The sequence below is a fragment of the Dermacentor albipictus genome, chromosome 8 (assembly GCF_038994185.2).
Source record: "Dermacentor albipictus isolate Rhodes 1998 colony chromosome 8, USDA_Dalb.pri_finalv2, whole genome shotgun sequence".
Taxonomy (NCBI): Eukaryota; Metazoa; Arthropoda; class Arachnida; order Ixodida; family Ixodidae; genus Dermacentor; species Dermacentor albipictus.
This window is the reverse complement of record NC_091828.1, coordinates 16244185-16270942: the sequence shown is the minus strand read 5'-3', so window position 1 is coordinate 16270942 and position 26758 is coordinate 16244185. Positions and strand designations below refer to the sequence as shown.

The 26758-nt window shown below is 47.4% G+C and overlaps 1 protein-coding gene across 3 annotated transcripts in view; it reads right to left on the bottom strand.

Annotated features, from left to right (window-relative positions):
* Positions 1–26758, bottom strand: part of LOC139048629 (zinc finger protein ZFP2-like) — a 133863-nt gene that overhangs the window by 94720 nt on the left and 12385 nt on the right. For all 3 annotated transcript variants that reach the window (XM_070523080.1, XM_070523081.1, XM_070523082.1), the window contains one exon: positions 6760–6960. In XM_070523080.1, the coding sequence (XP_070379181.1) occupies positions 6760–6960 (201 nt within the window). The remainder of the gene's footprint in view (positions 1–6759; positions 6961–26758) is intronic.

The window sequence follows — 26758 nt, the reverse complement described above, 5'->3', positions numbered from 1 at the left end:
ACAGCTTCCTCCGTTGCTGAGAGCATGCTCAATTCTATCCATATTATACTTCCTTATGTCAGCTGTCTTACACTTGTTGATTAACTTGGAAAGTTCTGCCAGTTCTATTCTAGCTGTAGGGTTAGAGGCTTTCATACACTGGCGTTTCTAGATCAGATCTTTCGTCTCCTGCGATGGCTTACTGGTATCCTGTCTAGTGGAGTTACCACCGACTTCTATTGCACACTCCTTAATGGTGCCCACAAGATTGTCATTCATTGCTTCAACACTAAGGTCCTCTTCCTGAGTTAAAGCCGAATGCCTGTCCTGTAGCTTGATCTGGAATTCCTCTATTTTCCTTCTTACCGCTAACTCATTGATCGGCTTCTAATGTACCAGTTTCTTCTATTCCCTCCTCACATCTAGGCTAATTCGAGTTCTTATCATCCTATGGTCACTGCAGCGCACCTTGCCGAGCACGTCCACACCTTGTATGATGCCAGGGTTAGCGCAGAGTATAAAGTCTATTTCATTTCTAGTCTCGTCATTTGGGCTCCTCTCCATCGACGTTCGGCTATCCTGCTTGCAGAAGAAGGTATTCATTATCCGCATATTATTCTGTTCTGCAAAGCCTACTAATAGCTCTCCCCTGCTATTCTTAGTGCCTATGCCATAGTCCCCCACTGACTTCTCTCCAGCCTGCTTCTTGCCTACCTTGGCATTGAAGTCGCCCATCAGTATAGTGTATTTTGTATTGACTTTACCCATTGCCAATTCCGCGTCTTCATAGAAGCTTTTGACTTCCTGGTCATCATGACTGGATGTAAGGGTGTAGACTTGTACGACCTTCAATTTGTACCTCTTATTAAGTTTCACAACAAGACCTGCCACCCTCTCGTTAATGCTATAGAAGTCCTGTATGTTACCAGCTATATTCTTATTAAACAGGAATCCGACTCCTAGTTCTAGTTTCTCCGCTAAGCACTGGGAGCACAGGACGTGCCCGCTTTTTAGCACTGTATATGCTTCTTTTGTCCTCCTAACTTCACTGAGCCCTATTTTATCCCATTTACTGCCCTTTATTTCCTCCAACAGCACTGCTAGACTCGCCTCACTAGATAACATTCTGGCGTTAGACGTTGTCAGGTTCAGATTCCAATGGCTACCTGTCCGGAGAAACTGCAATAGCGACTTATAAAATGTTGTAGCGTAGTACCATGTGCCACAATGGTCCGGTCACAAGTCACAAAAGACAACGAGGACATGCCCAGCATGGTGACGGTGCACGAGAAGAGGAATTGGCAGAATCAGGCTTCCACATGATTGAGCAAGCTCAGCTAAAATATAATTTGCAGACACCAGGCACCAGCGTCTGTCTGGTTTTTCTTCGCCCACAAATTGGCGACTCCAGACTTTGCGTCATCGCTCTCAGCTCCAGGTGCCTCAGCCGCTCTGCTGGGCCTACTGCCGCAAGGAGCTCGAGCCCAACTGTTTTCACAGTCTGCCTTCTATCCAGTCAGCCATGGCCCCAGATTCTCCCGATCAAGTATTACTTGATCCCAGTACCCCATCCCCACTACCCCGCGATCCTGAGGTCTCCGCTCTCAAGCTGCCAGGGTTCTGCTCGTTAAACTCGGAACTTTGGTTTCTTACTATCAAATCCCTGTTTTGTCGCCACCGCCTCAGATCACAGTTGACCATGTTCGACCACGTCGTTGGAGCACTTCCACCTACTACTGCTGCCATTGTTCATGATGTTCTACACTCCCCACCTGTCGACAACCCCAGTGACCACCTTAAGGAAACGCTAATCCAGCGCACCACTGAAATGAAGTGGCATTGACTACAGCAAATTCCTACATTGGAGAAGCTCGGTGACCGCAAACCTACTGACTTATTGCGTCGCATGCAAGCCTTGGCTGGAGACCTGGCTCCTTCAACAGTAGGTGCACATGATTCTTACCGCGTCTTCATCCTCAACACTCGATCTCTGGCTCAATTGGCCAACAACATTATGGATTCGGTTTTCCCTCCGTGGCCACACTTCATCACCCTCCTGACCCTCTGTCCCACGGTGCAACCACTGGCGACAGCTATGCACATCCCCTTGAAGTTAACGAGGATCTTACACAGCAAGTAGAGCGACTGACAGCTGAGGCCGCTGCCATCTGAACACGCCGGCCATGTTCTTCATCACGACCTCGCTGCCCTAGCCCCAGTCACTCTGGGTGCCGTTCTCCTTCTCCCGTTATGCTTTGCTGGTTTCGCTGTAGCTATGTTGCTCACACAAACCAGTGCCGCCAGCCCTACTCTTACGCGGGAAACAGTTGGGCCAAACACTGACGGCGACCACTGTTCTCGGCCCCAGATACGGTCACCTTTTCTACGTCACCAACCATGTCAGCAAAGTCCACTATCTCGTCGACACTGGCACCAAGATTTGCGTCCTTCCTCCTATGTTGGCTGAGTGCCGCCAACCTCCCAACTCACCTCCTCTCACCACGGTCAATGGATCGACCCTCCGGACCTACGGCCAAAAGTCAGTGACTCTTGACATCGGCCTCAGGCGTACCTTTTGCTGGATCTTTATCACTGCAGACATGCGCCAGCCCATTATCGGAGCCAACTTTCTTTGGCTCTACAAGCTCGTCATCGATGTGCAGCACAGCCACATTTTGGACTCTGAGACGAGCTTAACTGTCCAAGGCATTTCCTGCTGCAGTCCACCCCTTCGGCTTCTCGAGGTGCACATGCCCGCTCCCAACCGTTGGTCAGCAATCCTTGCCGAGTTTCCAGACGTCTTCAGACCCCCCTCCTTTTAGTCCTCGGTCGCTCACAGATTCACGCAACATATTGTCATGAGTGGCTCTCCCATGTTTGCTCGGGTTCGTCGCATCGCACTGGATTATCTAGTTGCTGTCACCAAAAAGGAGTTTGAACACGTGCTTGACCTTGGCTTCATTCGTCCTTCCTCCAGTCTTTGGGCCTCACCACTCCACATGGTGCCCAAAAAGACAGGTGACTGGCACCCGTGTGGCAATTACCGTGCTCTCAACAAGGCCACTGTCCCGGGCCAGTACCCAATAGCTCCCACTCAACATTTTGCGTTGGCAATGCACGGTTGCACCACTTTAGCAAGGTCGACCTGGTGAAAGCCTACCACCAAATTCTTGAGGAACCTTCAGATATTCTAAAGGCCACCATTATAACACCCTTCTGCCTGTTTGAATATCTGCGCATGCCCTCCGGTCGTCATAATGCGGATCAGCCCTTTTAGCATTTCATCGACCAGGTATTACGTGGCTTCACGTGGTGCTTTACTAATTTTGACATGCTCATCTACAGCACCACCACCGAAGCTTATAAGCTCCATCTACGTCAAGTGCTCGCAAGACTCGGCAAGTTTGGTCTTGTCATTAAAGGTCCAAAGAGCGAGTTCAGTGTTACAGAGTTGGATTTTGTTGGCCATTGCATCAATGCACACAGCATTCATGCACTCCCGACCATCTGTTAGTTTCCTCAGCCATCCACCACCAGGTGACTGCACGAATTTCTTGGCCTCACGAACTATTACCGCCGCTTCATTCCTTACTGCGCCAATACACTGCAGCCTCTCCACAACATTCTCTTGGGCCTCAAGACACCGAATACACCCGTGGCCTGGAACGACATCGCTGACCGCGTGTTTAGAGGCATCAAACAAGCCACTGCCAGCTCGACGCTCCTCGTCCACCCCAAATGTGACGTCCCAACATCTGTCACTGTTTACGCACCGACACTGCTGTTGGCACATTCTTGCAGCAGTTTGTTACTGGTGGTTGGCAGCCCATCACCTCCTTTTCCAAAAAGCTTACGCCCCCTCGAGCGCCGCTACAGCACGTTCAGCCAAGAGCTGCTCGCCATCTATTTGGCAGTGAAGCACTTTCGACATTTCGTCGAGTGATGCTCCTTCCATGTCCATTACCGACCATAAACCACTGACTTCGGCCCTAGCGTCCCGCAGCACCTCCTATGTGCCCCACGATATCAGACAGCTCGCTTACATTTCTGAATACACCAGAGACATTTGTCACGTCAGCGAAAAATACAACGCCGTTGCCAAAGCACTTTCTCGTGCCGCCATCCATGCAACAGACCACGGCTGACCGGTCATCACTTCACGGCCGTGGCTACTGCCCAGAGTGTTGACACTGAGCTCCAGCTGCTTCGCACGAGCGGTACCTCTCTGCTGTTTGAAGATATCTTGCTCCCTGACTGCGACGTGCCCCTCGTTTGCCGGGCACCCTTGTCCTAACATGCCTCGCCCATAGGGCCAGGTCATCTTTGATACCCTCTATCCTTTGGCTCATCCTGACATTTGCACAACACAGCGACTCGTCACTTCTCGTTATGTGTGGTCCAGTATCAATGTAGACGTTCGTCGCTGGTCACGTACGTGCTTCAACTGCCAGCAGTCTGAAGTGCATTGCCATGCTGCGACTCTTCTTGGCACATTCTCGTCCTCGGACGCCCCCTTCAATAATCTGCAAGTCGATATTGTTGGCCCTCTTCCTCCCTGTAGGAACCATAGATTCCTGTTAACTTGCAATGACAGGTTCCCTAGGTGGCCTGAAGCGATGCCCCTCCTGGACATAACGGCAGAGTTGACAGCTCGAGTACTTATCACACTCTGGATTAGACACCAAGCTGTCCCTTCCACCATTATGACTGACCGTGGTCATCAACTCAACTCAACATTGTTCGCCAATTTATCTTGGCTGCTCGGCGTCAATCACATCAAGACTACCTTTTACCACCCAATACCCAATGGGATCATCGAAGGTTTTCACTGCCAATTGAAGACTTCACTCATGGCTTCGACTTTTCCTTCATTATTGATCGAGCACCTTCTTTTCGTTATGCTTGGCATCTGCACCGCTCTTTGCAGTGACTCTTCCACCAGCGCCGCTGAGCTTACGTTTGGCACCACTCTAAGAGTTCCTGGCAAATTCTTCGGCGACTCTTCTACCGTACCCGCTGATGTTTCCGGCTCTGCCTACTGTCTACGCAGTGTTATGCGTACTGTCATCCCCGCCTCCGACAACGATGTTTTCCCGGTGTGTATACGTCAACCCTGGCCTTGAGAACTGCACGCACGTCTTTGTGCTCCACGATACTGTGCGTCCTCCCTTACGGCCTCTGTATGATGGTCTGTTCAAGGTACTCAAGCGTTCACCTAAGTGCTTTCTATTGTTTATCAATGGCCGGGAAGGAAGATATTGTCACGTAGTACTGAAGGTGAAGAAAGCAGCAAAACTGGGAATGACGAAACTAGCATTTTATTAGGCGAACCTGTGCCCTCAAAAACAGGCTCCACTCAAAGAACGGCTATAATGGCAAACACAGTCGGTGATCGTCGAAACTCTGCTCAGCGAGTCAAGAGCATCAGCTTTTATACGCTAGTGCCCACGTGTCTTCCAGAAAGTTTTACACCCTTCACGTTGTGCATACATGAAATCAGATTACACAAGATTCGGTGACAACAGAGAGCGGATAGAACCATTCATTACATACGAGAAACTTACGATACATGCAAGCATCTCCTACGCTGTGCAATAACATTTGTTAGGCGGTGAAAGATGGTCACTCGAAAAAGATGACGTACACGTGTCAATACGGTCTCCGTTGACTGTCTGAAGCCTTCCTACTTGGACTCTGATGCTTTAGCTACTTTTGCTGTCACATTCCCTCCCGACAAGGCCAGTCCTACTCGCCGCATGCATTTCGCACCACCACCATCCGTGCTTCACCATTCGTCTGGCACACAGCTTCCTCACTAGAACGGTGGGCCCTGTAGTGCACTACTGCGTGCTACAATGGTCCAGTCACAAAAGAAGATGAGGACACTCCCAGCATGCTGACGGTGCGTGAGCAGTAGAATCGGCGGAATCAGGCTTCCACCTGGTTGAGTGGGCTTGGCTAAAAATATATATTGTGGACACCAGGCACCAGCTTCTGTATGGTTTTCCTTCACCCACAATGTGTTGTTCATAATCCTTCATAGTGTTCTGCTAGATCAGTGTTCAATTTATCCCTTTTAATACTTTTAAGTACACTTTCACCCCTCTTGAAATGGGCTCTCTTAATTGTCCACTAGCCGGTGTGTCTCCTGCATGGGAAGGAAAATATTTGAGTAAACTGCCCTAATATTCACTAATGTATATACTGTAGTCGTTGTAAACAGGCCTTCTGTACTTTTTCACTCCCCTCTCTGTGCTTTGTCTAATTCTGTTCCCTCTTTATTGCACCATCCCCCTTTCTGGCTAATGTTCAGGTGTCGGCCATCGCCAGTGCGGCCAGCAAAATACGTTCTCTCTCCCAACGAGCACAAATGTAGTCATTTTTCTCCAATCAAACACGAGCTGGCGCAGGAGCACCTTTCGCCTATTTGTTCTTGGCGCGACAGCAAAGTCACTTTGCCCATGTACATGGGAGAGTGGATTGCCCCATGACACTCCCTCCCCCCTGCCCCCAGGACCACCACTAGCCCTCTACTTGCTTTCACATTCAAGCTTCCTTTTTCATCCATGTCGCTCTTTCTGCGCCTGTCTTCTGAAACTTTCTGTTTCGTGAGAAAAGGGGGCAAGTGGGGAGCATCAACCCTCCCCCAACTCCGGCTATGCCAATGGTCACCACCTGAGCAGGCCGTAACACCATGCTAGGCAAACTATGCCATTTACCACACACTCCCACAAGGAAGCAAATATAGGATAAATTCGCACAACTGCTGTAACTGCCTACCTGACGTGGAGTTCAACTGATGCACAATCTCTGTAGTCTGCACGCTCCTCGACTCGCTGCCTGCTTTGAAGGAGCACCCGACAGACTTGTCAGCCGCAGTCAAGCTGCACTGCACCGCAACAGTGACCTGACCGATCTCAAGAGGACTGTGGCATGCCGCTTCAACAACAGCGATTCTGGGGCTCGTTGCTTTTGTGAGACCTGCAGAAAATAGTTCGAGCAATAGCAGTCCAATTACAAAATCAAGTGACAAATACAATACTAAAAGATACGCAGACTTTAATACAATGCCATAGAACACAAAAAGATTTGGGCTCAATAAAGGGTTAAAAAGGACAATGCACACTCAATAATTGAAAGCAGGACAACCTTTCTCTCTGCAAGGTTTATGACTGCAGAATATACATAAGACTCAAGTTTTTCATCGCATGCAGTCATACATTTTGAAGCTATTGTTGTAGTCTGACACAAACCGACTTCAACAAGGCAATGTCATTGTCATCAGCCTCTTTATTGTCCACTATAGAATTAAGCCCTCGCTCAGCTATCTTCAATTCCAGATTTCAGATTCCAGATTTCCACCATTCATCAGACCACCTAACTGTCAGCTGTCCATGACTTAACGTTCCTTCGTTTGGTACCCATTCAATAATTGTAATAGGCCGTTTGCTGTGACATAGTTTCTAGCGCTAACAAGACTATCAGAAAAAGAAAGGTGGGACAGGACAAAGCACTAGACTTCAACTCTCCTGTCCCAACTTCTTTTTTACGTTAGTCTTGTTAGCATTAGGAACTATGTCACAGCAAATGCATTAATACCAACTAGCCGAATTTTCTGCATTAATTACTTGTAAAAGGCCACTTGCCCTACACATTACATTGCCTGGCCAAGTTATTTTAAGGCAAACAGCATTCTTAGGATAATTCACACACTTTTCAGTGCCTTTCTGCCCGTGTTTAACCATTTTCCTGCCAACTGGGGTCACTGGTTAAGTCCATGGTTGGGTGTGAGATTGTGAGGCTGCTGTGCTGAGAAAACTGTGTTGGAAACCAGCAACTGGACCAACTTGGGTTACTGAATACTGTGTATACACAGTAATGGCCACATTCATGTAATAGCCACAACTTTAACTTCGAAAAGAAAAGCAGAAAAAAATTGCATTACTCTTGGAAAGTCACACCAATATTTCAAGAAGGCTGACAGCACCATATACTGTATAATGAGAGGATCACAGAAATATTTTTTTGGCAATTACTGCAGGAAGGTAATGTGAAAAAAATGATGTGCGTTTAACATCGAAGAGAAGAAAGCACATGCCCCCAACAAAGGATGTTTATACTAACACTTATGATAAATTAGAAAACAAGAAGGAAAAAATTCCTGCAGAAGCCATCTCACAATGAATGCTGACATTAATGCGATTAGCATTAGGGCAATGTTTTGAAACATCGTATTTCAAATGCCGAAACATGTAATGTATGAGGCATTTGCGATGACAGGCCATCTTCTTGCGCTTCCCTCTGGACACACTGTGCCATCTAGCCCCACTGCAGCAAAGTCCCCATGTTGTACATCCAACAAAGATACCCAAGCCCTGCCTTCTAGTATGCACAATGTATGGCAGCACCTGTAGCATTTGGGCAAGGTATAATGAGCTTGACGAGATAGATATGTGAACTTTACATGTCCTTTGAATTTTTGGCCTAAGTTCAGACCCATTCGACAGTCACTGTTGGCAACAAACACCAAAGGAGTAGCTTGCAGCACCACACCGGCATCTTGCACTGTCATTGTAAACAGAGGCAGTGGACCATGTGATCAAATATGGCAGCACCTACGGGAGCGTGGTGAAAATGGTCTATACTGCTCAAACAACAGCCTTCGACTTGCTGGAAAATGAATGGTTACCTTAAGTTCAGTGCGGTACAACCCATAATTACCAACATCCGCGTCTGCCAATGCTAGCCGCCATGGACTGGGCTCAGTCCTTATGCAGGATCAACCAAGGGAAAGACCAACGGTCGCCTTCACATCAGCAGTTTTAACCCTTGATGAATAGCGATACAGCTAAATTGAAATGTAATGAATTAACGGATATGCATAACAAAGTAAGTATAAAACTTTCTCGGTCATGATTCATTTCAATAGAGTATTCATCAGCTATAACCTGCACTGTGCCAACGACAGCTACGTGTGGAGCGGTGACCGAGTCATGTGGTGCACAATTTGTGCTTTCATCGGCCACAGATTCACCATAACAAGTTGATGACAACTCACAAAATCAATCTGCCTTAAAGACAGGAAACCCCTGTTGTATTTTGGAGGGAAACTGGAAGCCTTAACTTTATATGCAACAAAAGGTTGCTGTAAAATACTGGTCCACTATTAAACTAAAATTATAATTCGTATTCAGTACAACATAACTTCTCTGCTACTTCAGCTTCAGAGCAAAAGCAGTACTAGATTTATTCAAGAGATGCTGCATTAATAAAAAAAAATACTTCTAGTAAGTGATCTGTAATCAGTGCTGGCATCCTCATTTGGTGTTCTTTTTCATAAGAATATTGCAGCATACATCTTGATTATCAGGTACCTAAGCTAATGATAGCTTGCAACATGCTTGTTGTATCTACATCATTTAAGCCCCTTACAATGGGATATGAAATTGGCAAACAAAATTGGCAAACTGGCTAATGTTAGAGTCATCCCCATTAGAATATGGCAACAGTACGAGTTTACACATAGGGCAGCGAGTGATAAAGCCCCATTTCAATACGAAATCTCATTAAAGGAAATGTAGTTTACATGCTAGGCTAGGGGCAACAGAGCCAACAGCCTATTATTCATTGCATAACAAAGTGGCAAAGTAGTTGGTGAAGGTATAAGCTGCTATTCCATTAGTGATCGTTACAGCCTTATTAGCAAACTGTGCATTATCAAATACAATGGACTGCATGTAGGACAACATAGAAGGGATAAAGAAATGAGAGTGATAACAAACATTAAGTGTTTATCACAACGGGTTTCATTTATTTGAGACTGCCAAAAGATGAGACCCTCCTGCCATCTAATTCTGTAGGAAAGAGAGTGAGGACATTTATTAATTGTGATGCTCACTTCACATCACTGTTATGTGTAGAACCGCTAATCATGAACATGCCGGAGGTGAAGCATATGACATGCCACATTTCGCATCACCTGTGCGATTATGTTATTGGAACCATTTGTGAAAAAGCATGCCAACAATAAGGCAGAATCCGGCACCATGTGTAGATTCGTATGTGCCCTAAAGCATCACATCATAGCCACAAGAATGTTCAGCTGTCAATAAAGGCACATCTATAGTGGCTTAGCTTCAACAAACTTAGGAGAAAACATTTGATGCCCTGGATTAGGGGCACCCCAACCAGGAATCTTGAACCGCTTGTATTGTACAATTTATGCTGTGCTGTGTCTGGTACCTCAAGTTTGATTTAAGTGCAGGAAACTTAAAGAGGTGCTAAAAAATATTAACTCGAGCTAGATCAATGAATTATTCATCTAGAACTATCCCATCATGTTCTATGTACCAATACGTTGCCCTGTTGAGTATAATATGTATTGCTGCCTAAGGGTCTCGTCACTAGTTCTCAATTTGAGTTGCCTGTGCATAAATGGAGTTGGCGTGATATCCATGTGACCTCCCTCTAAGCGACTCTCTATGAATCGGCCAGTGATGATGTCAAAAGGAAACTACCATACTTCACAACAGATGGTGTCGCTCTCATTCACCATTTCTGTCCTTTTTCTTGCATACAAATGTTATGCTTTTGCTTCAAATGAAGCCTAATCTTTCAATCTAGCTGAACTTAACATTTTTTTAGTGTCTCTTTGGTGAAAAATTTTTTATAATTTGTTATTTGTTATAACTGTATAATAGTTGTTATAAAAATGAACAAGTTGTTATAATGCTCCTTGTGGATCTACACTTGGCCAGTACAATTTTGAGTATAGTGGTGAACGTAGACACTTTTCCAACCGGGAGAAAAGAAAAGAAAGCTGTATTATTTTCTGTGGAACCGTGTTCACTGCATGTCTCTAGACGAAACACTAAATAATCGTGACTGACAAGCTGAAATACCACCTGCAGTCTCAAGATGCGTATGTTCAGAGCCTGCAGCTTGTGCCGTAAATGTAACACATTTATCGCCATTCCACGTTTCGCTACGACTTCTTTTCACCACCCCCTGCAGTCTTCCCACACCGTGACCACGTTAACAAAGTAAAATGCATAATGTGCCGCTCATTGCTCTTCGCAAAATCATTTATTCCTCGCACAATAATAGAATGGAATAACCTACCATCACTCATAGCTACTGAAGTTAACTTACCATATCACTCATAGCTACTGAAGTTAACTTACCATCTTTCCAAACCTTGTTGTTAGTGGTAGCAGATTAGTTATTACTTATTGTTACATGTACATATTACATATTATGTAAAAAGTTCTTGTTTTCGTGGCAGTGCATATACCCCTTGTTCATATCTGTTTATTTTATGTTCCTTGTGTGTGCGTTTATTTCATGTAGTTTTATTTCTTGTGTATATTTCATATTTGTCCCCCCCCCTATGCAATACCCTCGCATGAGGGCCCTTAGGGGTAATGTAAATAAATAAATAAAAATAGATCATATAATCTCAAGCACAATGCATGACGCATCACCATAAAGAGAACAATCAAACACCCAAGACATTGATGCTGCTAGACGTGTTATCTGCTGTGTACAAGCGGGAATGCTCTCAAACACCTGCCTACAACTGGTTTTGTGGGTGATTGAGGAAATTTCTAACACAAGCATGACACACCATTATAGAGAAAACAAAAATGCTTGCACATACAATGCCCCAATGAAGTAGACACTACACCTGTTCCATGTGGTCTGAATTATACTGAAGGTGCTTCAATGTCACATGTTGTCTGAAAGTACTAGCTGCAATGAGAAAATTGGTAATGTTGTTATTCTGGTGAGCTATACATACGTCTGTGGCTTAATGGGTAAAGTGTGGTGGAATAGGGAAGAGGCTTCTTGTAGTAGTTCTTGTAGCAAGAAAAATTTGCTTTTGTAGCAGACATACTGGTTTTTTTTAGCATATACATCTTGATTGTCACACAAGGTACAAAGATAATTTCGGTGCTTGTGTTCTTGGTGTCATTCTGTGCTTGTGTCTTTCTGTGGCAGCATATAACAGAAATGAACCCTTACCAACTCGCTCAACTGTCAGTTCTATTGACAATTTAGGACATCACACCTTCTCAGTTGAATCTAAAATCCGATAAATAGCAAAAAAAAAACAGCAGTCTAAGAGCTAGCAAAACAGAGAAAGACAGATTTAGTTACACATATGCCCTGGTAAATTCTCATAAGTGACACATGAACGGGCAATAACTGCTGATGCCTTTACCCTGTTAGTCTAGTCTAATTTTTCTTCTTCTTTCAAAGTGCTTCCTTGTTTACAAGAGGCTGCAACAACTTGATATGTCCCGCCTGCAACAGAGCTTGACCAATCTTGATGTCAGAAAAGCATTTTGCCTTCATTTCTGTTGCCAAGAGTAGCTCAGCATAATTCAGCAATTCTTGGCTGAATTATTTCCTTTCGCAATCTCTCTTCTTCAGAGTTCACTGGAAACATGCCATGCTACTTTCTTTGCCCATGATTGCACAGAGCCTCTTTTTCCAGTCGTTCATGCTTTCTTTTGCATGAACTCTTCATTTCATTGACCAGTTCCTGGGTCAAGGGAATCTCTGTTGGATCTTGCCTAAACATTTCTGAATATGACAATTATAGAGAAGAGCTATATTAATTCCACCCAAGAAAAGCAGGAAGATACCTATAAAGAAAGGGGTCAGACAAGGAGGCACAATCTCTCCAATGCTATTCACTGCATACTTGGAAGAAGTAGTCAAGCTATTAAACTGGGAAGGTTTAGGAGTAAGGTTCGATGGCGAATATCTCAGGAACCTTCAGTTTCCCAATGGCATTGTTCTATTCAGCAACACTGCAGACGAGTTACAACAAATGACTGAGGACCTTAACAGAGAGAGTGTAAGAGTGGGGTTGAGGATTAATATGCAGAAGACAAAGATAATGATGAATAGCTGGGCAAAGGAACAAGAGTTCAGGATTGCCAGTCAGCCTCTAGAGTATGAAGGAGTATGTTTACCTAGGTCAATTAATCATAGGGAACCCTGATCATGAGAAGGGAATTCATAGGAGAATAAAAATGGGTTAGATCGCATACGACAGACATTGTAAGCTCCTGACTGGAATCTTATCATTATCCTTGAAAAGGAAGGTGTACAATCAGTGCATTTTCCCAGTGCTGACATATGGGGCAGAGACTTGGAGACTGACAAAGAACCTTGAGAACAAGTTAAGGACCGCGCAAAGAGCGACGGAACGAAGAATGCTAGGCATAACATTAAGAGACAGAAAGAGGGCAGTTTGGATCAGAGAGCAAATGGGTATAGAGGATATTCTAGTTGACATCAAGAGGAAAAAATGGAGCTGGGCAGGTCATGTAATGTGCAGGTTAGATAACCGTTGGACCATTAGGGTTACAGAATGGGTACCAAGAGAAAGGAAACGCAATCGAGGACGACAGAAGACTAGGTGGAGTGATGAAATTGGGAAATTCCCGGGCGCTATTTGGAATCAGTTGGTGCAGGACAGGGGTAATTGGAGATCGCAGGGAGAGGTCTTCATCCTGCAGTGGACATAAAACAGGCTGATAATGATTATGAGAGAAGAGTCTATTAAGGGAGCCCATGATGACGCCATTGAGTCCTAGCTATGGAAAGGCTGGCTTGCTTTCGCATCTGTTTTCGTTAAAGCTCCTCTCTGAATCCGTATTTCTGTGTAACAGGCTCGAAAAAACTTTCACAAATGTGCACAGCAAGGTATACTTTCCTGTCCCATCAGCCAACCTAAGATGAAAAACATTGTGCCAAAAGTCATGCAGACGTTCTACAGGAGCAATGTCTACTGTATCCGTCATCAGGAGGCTGAAGTTGTCTATCAGGGAGGAAGCTTTATGGGCTGGAATGACTGCAGGCATTTGCTTGGGCAAGTTCCTCAAAGCTGATTGAACAAGGACACCTAAGGCCCTTGAACACATTGTTATATAGAAAAAGACTAGAAAGCAGGTACCAAGCAGCAGATACATAAAAGCTTGTTGCCACAAGACTTGTTTTTCTCGAATAAAGCAGCAGCACACTTTCTGTGTTTGTTGTTTATTCGACCCAGGCCCCGCAAGCATAATGGATGCCACTTCATAACTGAATATCCTGACACACCCTTATACACGCACGAACACGGGGTGCAAGCTGTGGTTTCATTTTCCCAATCCCTATCACCAGTAATATATTGACCAATGTACTTCTTTATCTTTTTCGGGTGAATGATTTTTCACTGTCTGACAATTGTTATCGCTCATCGTGGGACGCGCCTGTATGTATGTACGGATGCACCTGTATCGGATGTGCTCGTTGCCAGGAGTTCAAGCACACCAACAAGGGCACAACGCTAGCATACCTCAAGGAAATTGTCGAAACCACCAATGTGTTTGCCTTCTCAAGTTCTGCCGAATCTACCTCAATGGCCATAGTTCCCAAACTGGTCTTTGACATAAATCCAATCCTCACCATGAGTAAGTACCAACGGCTGAAAAGTGTTCTTCAACAATACAGTGAGTGATTTTCGACGTCATCGAGGATTCAAAAAGCACCAGTTGCAAAGCATTGCATTATAACCGAATAGTGTGCTCGTCCACTCCACCAGAGCTCTTACCGCATTTCGACGCGAAAACGTAAAGCTGTAAGGCGATAAGTTGATGAAATGCTGCACGACAACATCATCCAGCTGTTGAAAAGCCCATGCGCATCTCCTGTAGTCTTGGTGAAGAAAAAAGACGGAACCCTGCGTTTCTGTGTTGATTATCATCAACTGAACAAAATCACAAAGAAGGACGTATACCCCCTCCAACGGATAGGCGATGCATTGGATCGGCTCTGCAATGCTAAATACTTTCCGTCGATGGGTTTCAAGACTGCCTACTGGCAAATAGAAGTCGACGAGAGACATTGCAAAAAGACTGCCTTCATCACACCAGATGGCCTCTCAGGGTGTCTACCAAGTTGACATTTCCAAATTCCCTGAGTTTTCCAGGTTTTCCCTGAGCACCTTTGCGAAATACCCTGAATGAGCCAGAACATTGTTTTATGTCAAGACAGGCTCACACCACGTTGCCCGATGCTGTCACTCTCTAGTAAGCATGCTGAAACAAAAAAATGACTTAATCCAGTTTGAATAGTAAGGAGTAATATCTATTTTATTTAAAAAGAAAACAGAAGAAAGGTGATAGTAAAATGCACAGCGAAAGAAATGGTAAAGCCCATTCCAAATTGAGTCGAACATTTTCAAATACGAATGAAAAGGAGATGCATACATTAGTAAATATTTTTTAATATAAGCTATTTCTATCAACTGATAGCAAGCTCATCTGTATGAGGTCCTGAACTTTGTCACAACTAAGGTTCTCTCTCAGCAGCTGGGAAGTCAACCTCAACTGTCCTGACATACTCTCAGCTCGTACACATCTCAGTGTTGGGTTTCACTGCTTAAACAATTTATTTTGGTTTGGATGAGGGACACCTGTGTCTCAGCATCAGTCAACACTTAATTTTTTTAGCTCAAGCTCCTTCAAAAAGGCGGCGGCACCCTTCCTTTCCCGTTAATTCCTTAGTGCGTCGGTCCTTTCTGTTCTCATCCTCCTTCTACCACGTTTTCACCACATGGATCATCTGAAGCATCCTCTTGGTCAATTGTAGAGTCAACATTTGATTTTTCGGACTTCCGAGGGGCCGCAAAAAAATGAAAAAAAAAAAAAACGGGCAGTCTGAAAAAAATTAATGCATGTCTTTAACTGCCTTTAATGGCTAAAATTACCACAGGCACGACTGAAAAAGCTCTGAAGGCCTGCCAGTACGCTTATTAGGCATATCAGGGCTTGTACTGTGACAGGAGACGGGGTGCACGCATGTGTAATTAAGGAATACATACTGTGTCCCGTGACAATTGCCCCCTTCCCACGCTTTTTATGCTTCACCGCCTAACACTCATGAACCGAGGCGAAGCTAAATTTCGGAGACTGGCATTACGCAACGCGCTGTGCTCTGCGAGCTTCAAAGCCGATTGCGAGGATTACAAAGGCGGAGTCGGTGCCATTGGTGATAGCGGCGAATTCTTTCAATGAAAAACACGGCACCGCACGGCAAGAAGCTTAATAGCGAACATAGAAGCAGCTAGGCCTAACGTTGCCGCGGTGGTGGTTACGGCTGCCTGCCTGCGAGAGTGCCGGTTCGAGGCGGCGAGATAATCAAAATAGCGGCGGTGGCGGCTTTGATTAATGCCATTTCAGACCTGCAGTCAGGGCAATATACATTGACTATATGGAGTACGTGGTGGTGCCGCAAAACCATGCAAATTATCGGGCATGTCCGAAAAGCAGGCGTCTAGAAAATCGGTCGTTAACTACATCATGCCGATGACACGGCGTCAATGACGATTCGTTGCGATTCCTCTGTTACTGAAGCCAGCATTAACACGACTTTCGTTCCCTTTCAATAAAGTTACAGCTAATTTTCCCTGATAGAAGCACAAATTCCCTGAGTTTTCCCCAAGTTTTTCCAGACTGTTCAAATTCCCTGAGAATTCCCGGTTTTCCCGGTTGGTAGACACCCTGCCTCTATGCGTAAACACATCGTCAAGGTCAAGCCATTCAGACTGTGCTCGGCGCCTGCAACATTCCAGCGCGTGATGGACATGGTGTTAGCAGGATTGACGCGGCAGAGCTGTCTAGTTTACTTAGATGACATCGTCACCTTCGCAGGAAATTTCAGCAATCATCTTAGGTGGCTTGCGACCATACTAGAGGCCATCATGACATCAGGGCTCATTCTGAAGCCGGGAAAGTGCAGCTTTGCTGCGGCAACATCCTGCTGCGACATGATATGCCAGAAGTCCTCATTACTGACACAGGAACGGCTTGTACTGCTGAGGAGGTTGAATCAACAAATATTATCTCCTGTGCGGCATCCAGAGACTGAGCTCGCTGCATGATAGGAGTGATCACAAGCACGGCCCAGCAGTCTGGTGAGCCAGCTGTGTAGATGCATGTCGCATATCAAGTGATTTTCACAATGTCAAGCAAGAGAATCAGTGAATTGAAAAGCTTTTATGACATGTTACATGACACATAAATTTGATACATTGTTACAAGAATAGCTTTTCAATTGCTATTATTGCACTGTTTACTCAAATTTCTTTAACAGCTGTCATTGTTACTGTACATTATTCAGAGCAGCTTCTACGTCATATTGACTAAAGGCACATGTGAATACATAAGAAATTCAACTGTTTTCAACTGATGTATGTTGTGTCGGCAGCGGCAGGCAAGCGGGGGGCCCCGACCAGCGAACGCGCGGCTAGCGCCGGCGCAGTGAAGGAGACTCGGAGCGAACTGCTCCCGATGAAAACCGGAACGAAGACTCGGCCACCCTCGGCCGTTTATTGCTAATAAAGGGTTCATACGCCAGATGACACCTCCCGATTGGTCCAATGCTCATCACATGACAGAAGGGGGGTGCGCCATCTAGCTAAACAACTACAAAACATACATGTGCGATGACACATAGATCTGACAGGGGGCGACACTATACTACATCATCCCCCCTGGAAACAAAGTAAACATACCGTGAAACGCGCACACAAGACGCGCGCTTAAGTCCAAAGGCGATTTCAGTTCATTCCCCCCCCATGTTCACACACGCGCACCAGTTGCACACAAAGCACGCACTTAAGTCCACAACAAATTCAATCCGTCGCCGCCCAAGTTCAAATACACGCGCACCAGTCTTACAGATACAAGATACAGGCAGTCACTCAAACAAAGTTCAACAAGGAACACGGCAAAAAACTCACTGCACCGCAACAAGGAACACATTTTACCTGTGTGAACAAAAAATATGAACTGCCTCCTAAATGTCACAACGAGGCCCCTAGCCGTGGCATTTCGAAGACGGCAAAACGCTCTACATTCAAGAAACATAATCGTCAAGCCACGGAGGCCGTTTTTTGACACGATAAGGACGCGTGCGTACCTCAGAAGAACTTAGGGGGTTGCGACGCGTATCGGTCGACTTTAAAGACCTAGTCGTCTCACTCTTATTTCCCTCCCCCTGGTTGGACAATTGAATGAGGTTGTTGCTCAATGCTGGAGAGGGTTGCCCAGGAAGCTCCTCTCGACGGCCCAACAAGTCCTGGGAGGCCACCGATTCTCCTATGGAATCAGAGACGACTGCTGACTGTGTAGACTCAGAAGTCATACAGTCAGACAAGATACTTAACTGATGCTTATGAGAAGACGATGTCACTACAGACGAGTCATCGGAATGACTATCGAGGTTTGAATACGAGTACAAAAAATCTTTGTCACTTGTACACAATGTACTACCTGTTGGATCATTCATCACTGGGGTTAACTTGGACACATGCCACGTCTTCCCGTCACTGAGTTGAAAAGTAGATGGTCCTAACTGGGCCTTGACTTTACGAGGTTTACTGTACTTAAAAATTCCTTTCCTGTTAAATCTAATTCTGACGGTGTCTCCCACCTTGATACGAGTTGCCTGAGCACCTCTACGTTTGTCTACACACTGCTTAGTTTGCCAATGTTTCTGCGAGACTCTTTCTTGAACTTGAGGCACAAGACTGTCCTGTTCCCGTGAATCTACACAGAGCCGCATGGTTCCATCCTTCTCGTGCACCACCACGAGTGGAGACACCCACTCAGAAGCGTCGACGCGCTCGATGACATCACAGTCCTCGAGACGTCGCAATTCATTTGTGACCTGGTCACGGAGAGCCAGGGGTAGTCTGCGCAACTTTCAAGATACTGGTTTCGCATCTTGCTGCCGATGAATTCGGTGCACAAAGTTGTTGACGAGACCGAACTCGTCACTGGAGAGGTGATCATAACCCAGAGGCACACCTGTGGGGCTCTGTACTGAAGGAAGCGATGATAGACGACATGTCAGCGACGTACCGTCGATCTGTATGGCCAAACGCTGGATGGCGTCTAAACCCAGCAGTGATGTTCCTGTAGTCGTTAGGTGGAACGTGACGGAGCATGACCTTTGGAAAAACTGGACAGTGGCTTGAAACAGGCCTTGAATGTCGATGCGTTGCTTGGAAAAATGTTTCAAGCCCACTGTTGTTTGTGACAGTCTGGGCTGTCGACCAAAGTACTTTCCAAAATCTTCGGCCGTCATCAATGAGAGACGCTCCCGTATCCACCGGCAGTCGCATGGAGACGCCGTTAACTACGACCGGAACTTGTAAATCCCTTTTAGCTTCCAAAGTGCTCACCGTCAAGACAGACGCGGACGGCTCTCCTGCGGAAGCTGAAGACAGCGTCTCTGCGGAAGAGACGTGCTGAACAGTACGGGTTTTTCAGCATACTGATGCAAAATGGCCCAACGTGTGGCAGGCGTTGCACCGCCGGTTCCTTGCGGGACAATTCCTGTATGTGGCAATATGTTTCGTGCTGCCACACCGATCGCATGCACCACGGTTCCCGGAGGAGCCATGTGTGAAATGTCGGCCCTCTTGGCGGCCTCTCGGAAGAAGTCCGTCGTCTTGGCGGCTTCTCGGAAGAAGTCGGACGTCTAGGCGGCTTCTCGGAAGAAGTCGGACATCTTCATGGCCGCCTGGACTACGTCGGCCATCTTGGCGGCTCCCCGGAAGAAGTCGGCCATCTTGGCTCGTCGATGGAGCGCCAAGTTGAGCTGCCTCGATTCTCTGTATTTTCTCCGAGTCGAACGCGCGGTTCGCTCGATGCAGGGCTTATAACGACCGTCCAATTTCTTCTGCCTTGTCCAGGGACAGGGTTTTGCTATGAGCCAGCAACTTTTCGCGAACGCTGACGTTTGCTACCCCATGTATGATTTGGTCTCGGACGCGCTCGTCATAGCTTGTGCCGAAGTTGCACTGTACCGCCTTCTCCTTCAATGCGGTCACGAATTCCAGGAATCCTTCTCCCTTGAACTGCTTTCGGCTGGTGAATTCGTGCCGTTCCGCCAGGACATTTGTTGACGCGGCGAACAGCCGGTCAAGCCGCTGCAAGAGTCTCGGAAACTCTGACGCTGGCGGGACCGCATCACTTGACGTTGACGCTGCGCCGGTCGACTGCCTTTCTGCTTCGCTTGAAGCTGACGCTGCGCTAGTTAACTGCCTTGCTGCTTCCTGCTCCTCGGCTGCAAAGTGCTTCCGTTGTCCCTCACGCCCGAGAGCGCTGACGAGCGCGGACGCTCGTCGTGCGTCCGTCCAGTCGCCGCCGCCGGCCGCTTCGAGGTGGGCCTGAAAAATTTTTTCCCAGCGATACCAGGGAATTAACGGTGGGCCGGGCACTTCAAGAAAAACGGGAAGGTTTGCCGTAAAAGCCATGCCAGGTATCGTGCAGGAGGCAGTGCAGGAGGCAAGCCGGAGCTCGCCGCAGGAATGGGGCACGGAAGAACAAGGGGGCGAGTAGGCCTAGGCTCGGAAGCCTCGCGACGCCAAGTGCGTCGGCGACGTTTGCCGGCCGTGCAGACACGCAAGAGATGCTTCACCTATGAAGCTCGTTGGTTTCCCGGGGCTTCGGTCGGAACCGCAGCGGGAATCCCATCCTCGTCGCCAAAAGATGTGTCGGCAGTGGCAGGCAAGTGGGGGCCCCCGGCCAGCGAACGCGCGGCGAGCGCCGACGCAGAGAGGGAGACACGGAGCTAACTGCTCCTGATGAAAACCAGAACGAAGACTGAGTCAACTCGCGGCCGTTTATTGCTAATAAAGGGTTCACACGCCAGATGACACCTCCCGATTGGTCCAATGCTCATCACATGACAGAAGGGGGGTGCGCCATCTAGCTAAACGACTACAAAACATACATGTGCGATGACGCATAGACCTGACAGGGGGCGACACTATACTACAATATATATATATATATATATATATATATATATATATATATATATATATATATATGTAAAAAAGAGGATAAAAGTAGTTTCATTCTTTCTTTACATTTTGCAGCAACAAAATGTAGGCAATGGTGAAGTGGCACCTAAGGTGCTAAAACAGCGTAACACCAATGCATTTTGAATGGCTGAATACTATTGCTAATCTCAATTTTTACAAAGTGTTGCCTTGTGCTCTGGCTGGACTAATTTTGTGATAGGAACATGCCTCTTAGTGTTTTCATCGAGTGTGTTAATAGCGGGATTTAAATTGGTAATTACTGGCATCCGACAGATCCTAATGTTCACCACTGCAAATCATAGGTTCATAATTGGGGACCCAAATGCTTTTGGCGTGCAAGAGAATAGAGGCCTCACAACTGTGCACAAGGAGATCCAAGGGCAGCTTTCTCATTTTTTTTAACTCCAAGAAAGAAAAAAATACAGGCATGGCTGTTTGTATTGTTCTCGAAAGGAATGCAAAATTGCATGAAATCCAACATAGACAAAATAAGCCAATATTACGTCATTTTTTGCAGAGCGTTTTAAGCTGTTAAAAGGTAAGAAAAACAGTATGGACTATTTATGCAAAAATAAAGGCATGCCTCACTTCTTGTGGATCTCAATGTTTATAATGCAATAAGAAAGCATGCAACACAATCACATAGATAACGTTTAAGGCACTCACTAAGAAATTCACACACACCCACATACACACACAAAAAAATTGTCGTCTTATGTCTCACAAACTCAGAAAACTACTCATTCTTTTTTGACAATGTGCGAATGCACTCATGTACCACTTTGTAAAAAGATACAATGCTGCTTCAATTCTACATGCCAAGTAATGCAATCTCACTTTCTACCCACAACTAAGTAAGTCTGGCTTTGAGGAGAAACATTTATTTGTGGCAATGGTTTGTCCGCATCACCGTGGCTTTAAGAAGGGATCACCGAGTAAACTGCCAGAAAAGCTTTCTAGGTGTTAGCAGCAAGAAAATTTAAAACAGCCTGAGAAACAAGACAGCACAAAGCCAAGTGTGGATGACCACTGTAAAGGCGGAACCGCATGGCGCGATTTCAGGCGCGATTGACGCGCGGATGGTGGGACGCACGCATCATTTTGATGCGTGCCCAGCATGATCCGTCACGAAATCGCACCGCTACGTGCTGCTGCTCGGAGTAGAAAAAAGTGTGTTGCGCATCATGTCCGCCAATCAGAGTTCAGGTAAGTCACGTGGCATTTTTTTTTTTTTGCCACCATATGGCCCTGCTCTCTGCGCATCTCGACAGAACCTCTTTGGCGCTATTTTTTGTTTCTCACGGCAGAACTATAGGATCTGCAATTCCAGTGCCAAATGCGGAGTGTGGCACTGGAATTGCAGATCCTATAGCTCCCCGGCTACAACGACATAACACACACTGCCCGCACCGCAATTCTTGTCAGCCATTTGGGATCCGACTCAGTCGTCATTAGTTTCTTCTCTTGAAAGTATTCAAAACCGCAGTGCACGCTTTATATTATCTAATTATTCTCGCTATGCAAGTATTTCTTCAATGAAACGAACTCTTAACTTACCTGATCTTTCGTCACGCCGCAAATCTTCCCGTCTCTCCCTTTTTCACAAAGTTTTTCACTTGAACCCCCTTTTAAAAGAGACCCTTCTTACTCCTCCGTCATATATTTCTGCCCGCACTGACCACAGCCTTAAAATCGGGGTGCCATTGTGCCGTACTAACCGGTACAGTGACTCATTCATCCCCAGGACAAGCACGGACTGGAATCGCCTTCCCGCCTCAATCGCACTCATCACCGACCCTACTAACTTCAAAACCGCCGTTCAGAATGCCTTTTGTTAATATCTTTTGCAAATTTTTTGTTAATACTTGTTTGTATTTTTTATTTTTATTTTTTACTGCATTACTTCTTGTTTTGACTCCACTCCTTTCTGTAACGCCTTCGGGCCTTGAAAGTACGTGAAATAAATAAATAAATAAATAAAGAAGACACTAACCGCACAGCCTCACGAAATTCAAGACACTGAAATCAAACACACCATAGTGGAGGTGTTGCCGACTCGCACGACACAACAGAGCCTATACCTGGCCAATCTCTACAGCCCGCCGCGGGAGCAGCTACTCCACTACGACCACTTCGTCCGGGACCTTCGCAAGAACGCTAACAGCAACCGGCTTGTTATAGTAGGTTACTTTATCGCCCCACACGCGGCCTGGGGCTACCCCAATACCACCAAGAAAGAGGCATGGGTTCATGACACCGCACAGCAGCACGGTTTTACTTTATGGAATGACCTGCTCCAACCCACCCGAGTGGGCAACAGCGTGTCGAGGGACACCAATCCTGACCTCAAGTTCACTCGAGACGTGCGAAAGGCCACGTGGACCCGGCTCCCGGACACACTAGGGAGCGATCACCACATAATTCAAATCGAGGTTGAACAATCTCACCGTGCGCACAAGACAGGAAAAGCGCGACTCACGACTGGAATGCGCGTAGGAATGAGCTTGACAACAATTCGGACATCAAAGACGTTGAAGCTTGGCTAAACGGTATCATAGGTGCGGCTGACGGCCACACCAGGACAATTCAACTAGACGAGGACAATCTGGCGGTCGATAACCACCTACTGCACTTACGGGAGGCTCGACGATTGCTCCTCAAACGATGGCACCGCCAAAATCTCAACCGCAAGCTTCAGCGCCGAATCGCCCTATTAAGCATGCAGGCACAGGAGTACGCTGAACAGCTAGCGAGTCAGAACTGGCGATCCTTCTGCAACCCACTTCAAGGAACCCTCAGCACAAAGAAGACTTGGCACATACTTCGATCCCTGGTTGACGACACTAACACCAAAACCCAACAAAGACATACAATTCACCGACTAATCCACAACTATGCGGCACAGAGGAACAGCTACTCCAAGAACTTCAGACGAAGCTACACAGCTCAGCTAACCCGCAAACCACTGCCACCAAACTTTCCACCCCCAGGGAGTACTAAGGAGCGCCAAACGAAGAGCTAGATCGGCCTTTCACACAGGCAGAGTTGCAGGCGGCCCTCTCTAGGCTAACACGCAATACGAGCCCGGGCAAAGACAGAGTCACCAACAAGCACCTTCGACAGCTACCCCCTCGGGCGTTGACGGCTCTCCTTCGGTACTATAACGACTGCTGCTTTAAGGGCGAGCTACCAACAGCCTGGAAACACTCGGAGGCAACCATGGTACCAAAGCCAAACAAACCCATCTCCATCGCAAATCTCCGCCCCATTTCCCTTACGTCCTGCGCCGGGAAACTATTTGAACACATGGTCAACGAGCGGCTCACCACACATCTCGAGGCAAGCGATTGCTATCCGCACACCATGTTCGGCTTCCGCCAGATGCTCTCCACAGAGGATGTCCTCTTCCAGCTAAAGGAAGATATTCTTGACCATTTGAGCAAACACAGCAAGTCTTCCATTCTAGCGCTAGACGTAAAGGGCGCCTTTGATAACGTGAGCCATGAAGCCATTCTCCGTAACCTAGAAGATATCCGCTGCGGTGCCAATACATACGCCTACACTCGCGCTTTCCTCACCAAACGTACGGCCACGGTGGGGAATGCCAACCTCCGGAGCAAGACATTTCACCTACCTAACAGGGGTACGCCACAAGGTTCGGTAGTCTCGCCACTCCTCTTCAACGTGGCCCTCCTCAAACTTCCCCGCCTCCTAGACAGCGTCCCAGGGATATTCCATGCTCTATATGCAGGTGATATAACACTATGGACGAGAGGCGCGAGCACGGGTGAACAGGAGGCCCGTCTTCAGGAGGCGGTCAACATCATCAAACAGTACCTCAACACTTGCGGCCTCCACTGTGCTCCAGATAAATCCGAGCTGTTAGCACTCGGGGCATGCACCCGGGGCCGGCCCCCAAGCCAGGACCCACAAGTCCTTCTTCAGGGAGTACCAATACCGAAGGTCGACTCACTTCGAGTCCTCGGGGTCCATATACTGTAGGGTTCTCCTCCCGTGCTCATGGGACAAAGGAACGACAACACAGTAGTGCAAACAATCACAAGGGCACTTATTGCATCTTTCATAGATCAATGCCTGCTAGCCGAGTTGCTATCCACAAAACATGCCGATGGGCGCGCGACAAATCTAGAAGTCCGACTCACCGCGACCGGAAAACGAGCGAATATGTTCGCCCCATGCTGGATCCGAACGCCTGGTCGTTCGCGTGTTTGGTCACGCCAACGGTGGCGCGTTCAAAGGCGGCCACGTGAGGCGGTCTCGCAGTCGCATGTGTCGCCGCGCGTGCGGAATGTCCACGCTGTTTTCAGACCCGCCGGGAAAGAGCCAACCTGTCCTCCCCTGCGCCCAAGTCACTCCGCAGCGGCGTGACACTCGCGCCATCTCTCGCACCACGCTTCAACCACTCTGACCTCCGCGGGCGCTTGGCCACGCGGCAGACGAAGCCGCCCTGCGGGAGACGAGTTATGCGGGAAAACTAGATCTCAGTGGAGGCGTGAGAGTCACGCATCCCCACATCCCCCCAACCTTAAATCACTGCATATTCCGGCGAGACATGTGACACAGTCTAACATCAAACCGTACTTCGCGAACAAGATAGTACATGCAACAGTGGCCGCGCTGAGGAAATGTCCACACGCTGTCCATAGCATGCGAGCCGACATTGTCCATGGGTACACCGCTGGCGTCTGCCGGTCACAGCAGCAGCTTTGTAAACTCAACGGCACGATTCCAGGCCAGGACTCCGGAGACGACGACGCAGTAGTCGGTACGAGCAAGCGTCGCTCGCGCCGACGCGCCCTGCTGGCAAGAGCCGGTGTAGCTGTCGGTGACCACCGGCTCTTTTGTCCGCCGCCGAGGGTTGTGAGTTGGATACAGGAGGCCGCCGAAGTCGCTGCGACGAACTGGCCACAGCATCACCGTCGCCCGGGGTGGCTCGATCGTAGTCCGGGGCAGCAGCGCAGACGATGTGCAGGTGACGGCAAACCAGCAGTGACTTCAATCACGCTGCGTAAACTCAACACACTCGGCAAACACTACAGTAGTGCAAGGGAGAGGAATTCTGCATGCGCATCGCCCACGTGGTACGATGTTCAACTCGGCTAGCAAAGATCGGGCAGCTACTCAGATGCTAAGTTCACGTGAACGAAGCTCACTTCCTTGAGTCGAACGAGTAATTTCAATTCGTGCGAGGCAAAATAGAATGAGAGAAGCAAATTGCAACACCTCAACGCCACGGTCCCCCAGGTTGTGTCCCTCCACGTGCGAAAGGCAGCTTCATAAAGCCTTAGGCCTAAAGCGTCACTACCCTGACAACAACCGGCATCCAAAAACAACACCCAAAATGAGCGCAAAACAGGCAGCCACGAGGAGACGTCAGCTCTGTGAGGTGGTCCTACTCCGCTCGGTGCACACAGCATCCGAGTTCACGGTGCCCACCGTCCCAGACGGTGTCGGAGCGCCCGGTGACAGGCCGCAATACCAGTCAGCCCGTAGTGGCATCCATGGCCCGTGGCCACCCGGCTCCCAGAGCCGCGACTTCATCAGAGTCAAAGAGATAGAAGAAGCTAGTTACATAAGAAATTCGGACCACCCACGAGGCTTCCCTAATCACTCGCTTCAGGCTTGCCACTGCTCCGCGGGCGCTCAGCCTCGTTCTCCCAGGATGCAGACCACGTGGCTCTCGTATTGACGAATGTCATTAAAAGAACACTTGCGGAAAGGCTTAGCATGTTGACATGTTCAAACACACTACAGCCACCATCGCCTCGCTCAAGAAAGCACGCCGCCGACTCTAGCGATCAAAAGCCATGCTAGGCCTACGCTTCAGTTCAAACAAAGGTCTCAAACGAAGCAAAACTGTTA